At 33.0% G+C, this 6000-nt stretch overlaps 1 protein-coding gene across 1 annotated transcript; it reads left to right on the forward strand.

Annotated features, from left to right (window-relative positions):
- Positions 1-1106: 1106 nt before the first annotated feature.
- LOC115454433 (tRNA-dihydrouridine(16/17) synthase [NAD(P)(+)]-like) lies at positions 1107-6000 on the forward strand. Its single transcript, XM_030183172.1, has 7 exons — positions 1107-1546; positions 2010-2169; positions 2688-2883; positions 3207-3455; positions 4664-4919; positions 5003-5170; positions 5736-6000. The coding sequence occupies exons 1-7, from the start codon at positions 1331-1333 to the stop codon at positions 5877-5879; spliced, it is 1389 nt and encodes a 462-aa protein (XP_030039032.1). The 5' UTR covers positions 1107-1330; the 3' UTR covers positions 5880-6000.

The raw sequence follows: 6000 nt of genomic DNA on the forward strand, positions 1-6000 counted from the left end.
ATGAAGAGCGCAACATCATGTTAAACAGTATGCAAATAACATCTGGGGTTGTATACTACATGGACCTTGTTGAGACTAGACGGAATTTCCGTGCTTTCCGGCGTTTTTGCCATGCCTATTGTAATCAAATCTAACAGCTCATGAGATAGGACCCTTTCATTTAATTTTATCCGTGGTACTTTATAACTAGCTTATCTAGTTGTAAACGTCCCTATCCTTGAGGTTAAATCGCCTCCTTACATCATGATTTTGTCACCCGCATTGCTCTGGAGGGAAGTGGACAATTAATATTTCCAACTCCTCCCTATCTTTCTATTTGATTAATTTCGTTGCGGGATAATGACATAATAGTTTTCCCTGAGACTCGCCGAGCTTCACTGCTCGGTGTCATAAAATGCGTGCCACTGCTGATCGTGGCTTACAGGAGTTGTAGTGGTGGGTGTGAGGGCGGGAAAGTCTCTATTGAGAACCTATACTGGACGTAAATAAACCGATGTCCCGTTTTTAGACGCAAAAAAAATGGTCACGTTGCCTATACCTCTTTTCCGAAGTGTTGCCACTTTCCAACTGGATGAAAAATGAATTCAGAAACGGAAAAAACGGATGTATAATCCTGGCCTAAAAAGGCACATTCATTACATCTCGATCAGTGATATTTTATTTGACTTTTGATATTTCAGACATGGCTTCGGCCTTATAATTGAGAATATTTCAGACATGGCTTCGGCCTTATAATTGAGACTATTACAGACATGGCTTCGGCCTTATAATTGAGAATATTGCAGACATGGCTTCGGCCTTATAATTGAGACTATTTCAGACATGGCCTCGGCCTTAGAATTGTGACTATATCAGATATGGCTTCGGCCCTATAATTGAGAATATTTCAGACATGGCTTCAGACTTATAATTGGGAACGTTGAAAACATGACTTTCGTCTTGTAATTCAAGAATATTACAGATATGGCTCCGGCCTTTAAATTGTAATAAAGGAGTATAAGACAGACTAGGCTGCATGGCTGAGAGCCTTTGCCTTCTCCTTAAGGAGTAAATCAAACCAAAAAAAAAAAAAGACTTTTGATTCTTGACAAATGACATGTGTCACAGTCTCGTGTAGTCGGTGGTCGGAGTGTGTGGCGTATTCTGTCTCTGACTTATATTTTATACTTCTATTATAATTCTCTTCGTAGATATCTGTGTCGTCATTTAATACTTGTTGTATTTATCTTTGTGGGTCTAACCAAAATTCTGACTCCAATTTGTATTATAATTCTCTTTGCTCCGACGCACCAAAGTTTGTGTGTATTTTTCGTGTATTTTATCGTTTAGAATGTCTTCTGAGTGGTATGAATTAATTGGTAGGCCAAAATTCGTGGTGGCGCCTATGGTTGATGCTAGTGAAATTGCTTGGAGGCTTTTATGTCGTCGACATGGTGCGCAACTATGCTATACGCCGATGTTTCATAGCAATGTTTTCACTAAAGATCCCAAGTATAGGAAAGATAACTTTGTTACATGTGATGAAGATCGCCCACTTATTGTTCAGGTTACTATATTATTGTGTGCTTTTGTATCTATACGATTACAATGGATTATATATTCTTAGATAATTATAACTGGGTTCTGTCTGTTACTCAGATTCTGGGAAAATATCCATTCCTAATATACAATTTAATTAGAAGTTATTAAAACGAGAGCAATGGAATGGTTTGGCTATTTGTTTACATGCACATTTAATACCTCTTTGGAGTGGTTAAAGCAATTCATTTGAGCTCTACGTGATTTTAAACTAGGAAATCTCCAATGTAGATCCTTTATCTCTTAAAAAGGCCCAACATCCGCATCTGCAGATGTGGCTGGAAAGAAATCTACATTAGAGGATTTATAAATTCTGCATCCACAACATCCCTACTACACACTTCTGGCTTGTTGTCTGTTTGTCATCGAAAACAAAGGTATAATATTCTTGTAACAAAAACATTAATATTATTCTGAACTTATTTCAACAGTTTTGTGGCAATAATCCGGAGGTGATGGCTGCAGCTGCTAAATATGTGGAAAATGATTGTGATGCAATAGATATCAACCTTGGATGTCCCCAGATAATTGCTAAAAGAGGTAGATATGGATCATATCTACAAGATGAATGGGATTTATTATCTAATATAGGTAAGAATTAAACAACAGTCTGTTATCGGCAAATAAACATAGACACTATATTTACTTTTAACTGTTGATGAGTTACTTAAAGTATTGATGTAATTTTATTTAAGTTTCCTAATTAAATAAGAACTATTTTTATTGTTGTCCTGGCTGCCCCGTATAGATTTTTGGCCCATTGTAATTATTATTTTAAATCTATAATATTTGGATAAGAACAAAGACAATGAATTATTGTTTACTTGCAATAGACAATTTAGAAATAGTTGGTTATTCTTAATTTATATTTATGCTTTATGACTATCAGAACATTCTTGTTCCACTATTGCCATTATGTTGAATTGTATTAGTTAAAAAACTATTTAATTATTATAATAATGTTTGTAATTGTGTCTTTCCTTTTCTTTACAAAAGAAAAAAATGATCTTTGCTTTTAAAAATATGTTTGTTCACTAATGCTTTTAAATAAATATTGAATTAATAAGTGTTTAATAGCTGCAAAACTAAGCAATAATTAATTGTTTCAGTACAAACCATGACAAAAGCAGTTTCAGTACCTATTACTTGCAAAGTCAGAATATTTGAAAGTATTGAGAAAACAGTGAAATATGCACTTATGCTGCAAAATGCAGGATGTAAGCTTCTTACAGTACATGGCAGAACAAGGGAACAAAAAGGACCTTTAACTGGCATTGCCAGTTGGAAACATATTAAAGCTGTAAGGTAATGATAAACTTAGGGCCATATACTAATTAAGTGAATTGATATTATTGCAGATTATAGTATGATTATTGACATATAATATAAATGTATCATTACTTTTTTTTAAATACATATTTATAGTTGAAACTGGTTATAACAACTTAGGTTACAGCGACGCACCGGTTATAACAACTAAATAGTAAAGTCTCTTTAATAAATGCACATAAAAAGCGTATCGTTTATAACGACTATCCGATATAGCGTCCAGATTCGGTGATCCCTTCGATGTCGCTATAAACGGTTTCCACTGTGTTTAGGATTGACTTAAATAAATCCAATTTCAGAGAGGCAATATCGATACCAATGTTCGCAAATGGCAATATTCAATGTTTAGAAGATGTGTACAGATGTTTGGAATTCACAAATGTGAATGGTGTCATGAGTGCCGAGGGTACTCTTACAAATCCGGCAATATTTGAAGGCATTAATCCCTTGGTGTGGGAGATGGCAGATGAGTATTTAGATTTAGTTGAAAAATATCCATGCCCGTCATCTTATATTCGAGGACATATGTTTAAAATGTTCCATAAAATGTAAGTTAAATAAAGTACATATAGTTGAGTTTATAATTCGATGGACTAATTTAACAGTTGAAGGGTTTTCCAGAGGAACAGGTATTTAATGTAACTATTAAGTTATGAAGCCAAAAAAAAATAAGAAAATAAAGTGCTTTATTCATCATGTAGGTGAACATAGTTGTACTTATGATAAATCAAGGTACATGAGAATATTTAATTATTACTTATTTAAATTGGCTTATATGTATAAACAAAGACAATTCATATCTTAATGAAATGTAATTTTTGAAAGACGACCACCCGATCATGTTGTGTTTGCCTGTTCAATATCACTATTTTTTTTTCTTTTCTCATGATTGAAAACTATGATTGTAAATGTAGGCGAATGCACGCTGTACGCCGTTATTTAAGTATGAATCTATGTTCTCTTTTATTTGCTATCGCTAATTTTATTTTTATGCCGCTCCAGGTTTAGTCGATTGGATTTTATCTTATCCCATGTTAACGGTGATGTGCGTGCATTAGCTTATATAACTATTGTGACTATGTACAAGAAAGACTTGGAAAAAAAATTACAAAAGAAGTACTGAACAATTGATGACAAAAAAGAAAGCCCGGAGTTTCTTTCTGCCTTTCTTCTTAGGGTAGTCATCACTTAGGTAGCTAGTGAAAGGCTGGTAGGTTAGCTAGGCTAGGGCTCATGTCCTCACCGGTGAGGATCGCGACGAGTTACCCTTCTATTTCACCCTACTTGCCAGCCCGAGCTGGTTACTTCGTACTTTTGTACCTAGTCTTTTGTATAAACTTTATCCCTAATTTAAAATCTCCATAGTTATATAAGTGATTTTAATAGTTGTTTAGAAATAATAATTATTCTTATTCTTTGTTTTGACGTATCATAAGTGCAACTTTGTTCGCCTACGTGATAAATAAAGTATTTTATTTATTTATTTTATTTATAATTTATATTTTAAATAAAATAAATTTTCAAATATCCAGTTGTATGCTTACGTTATATACTATAAAAAGTACTTAAAGGGCTCTCAAAACACATATTTAAAAAAATAAGCTATAAAAAAACCGAATTGGATAGCATAGCTGACTGATTATTGCCAGCATGTCCTTTAGGCAACAAATATTTTCGACCATTTGCTCTATACAAAAAGATATTTTGTTACAAAATTGCTCTATGCATTTACTATACTTGTGATATTTTATTTTAGATTTACTATAGAAGACAACTTTGATGACAGACATTTACTAGCCACTGCCCAAAACTTAAGTGATTTTAGACAAGTTAGTATGAATATACGTGACAAATATTTACCATACCATCATGGCAAAGTACACTTTGAAGATGGTGAAAACATGTATTCTAATGGGTATAATCTCATTTTACCTCCGTGGATATGTCAGCCATATGTTAGAATGTCACCAGAACAACATAAAAATAAAATGGAAGAATTGAGTAAGAAGCAGGTACGTACCTAACTAAAGTTTCTAAGCTTCTAAGCATAAACAATACTTTTGTATTTTATTTTATCCATTTATAATTTTTTTAGCAAAATAATGAGAACAAGAGGATCCATGAAGATTCTGAAGGTGTTGTCTTATCACGAAAAAAAATGAAGAAATTAAAGCGAATTATGAGAAGGCCAATAAAGCCTGATTCACAACAACATACAAGAGGTCAAGAATCGTGTGTCAGTGACGCTTGCCGTAATCCCCTTGTTAGTGTTTGCATTTTCATTTTATTTACAGAGTTGAAAGTACTGGGGCCTGGAGGGGAAGTATCCTAAATATTAAACATTCATTTATATCTGTGTGCATAAGTAATATAACATTATTAAAAATTATCTGAACATTGCTTCTCTACCACCTTTGAAATTGACATGTTTTTGTAAGTAGACAAATTTATTGCTCATTAGTATGTCTAACACGAGAGAGCGAACAGAGGTTGCTGCAGTCGTGGTTGGTGACCACATTTTTTCTTTCATATTGTAATTTTTTTATAAAGTACTTTGTAAAACAGTTTGCTTATACAAATTGGTGATACAAAATATAATATATCATTAAGTAGGTACTAGACTTTGCTCGTGGCTTCGACCTCGTGAATTTCTGTTTATAAGAATGTTTAAAAAAATTGCCTATGTCCTTTTCAAAGGTCTCATAGATATGTTTGTACCAAAATTAGTACAGTTGTTTAGACATGAAAACAAGACTAAAAATTATATTAAGTATAATAATTATATACCTACTTTGGTTCCGTAACTAATTATAATGTATTATTTCTAGGGAGGGAAATGCGTGTATCAACTTTGTAAGAAGTGCTGTAAGGAGAAGTGTTTTAAAGAAGTACTAGACTGCAAGGGTCACAGGATACTTGTGCTTACAAGGCGAGAATTGGCAAAAACGTTTGAAGAAAATAGATCAGCGTAATTATATAAAAACATTCTTTATCTATACATAATAGAACTATTAGAGATTAGTAAAAAAATATGGATATTGTATTTTTGCGAATTATCTTGTTTTTGTGTATATATACATGTGAAGATAAAAA

Source organism: Manduca sexta, chromosome 17 (genome assembly GCF_014839805.1).
Source record: "Manduca sexta isolate Smith_Timp_Sample1 chromosome 17, JHU_Msex_v1.0, whole genome shotgun sequence".
Taxonomy (NCBI): Eukaryota; Metazoa; Arthropoda; class Insecta; order Lepidoptera; family Sphingidae; genus Manduca; species Manduca sexta.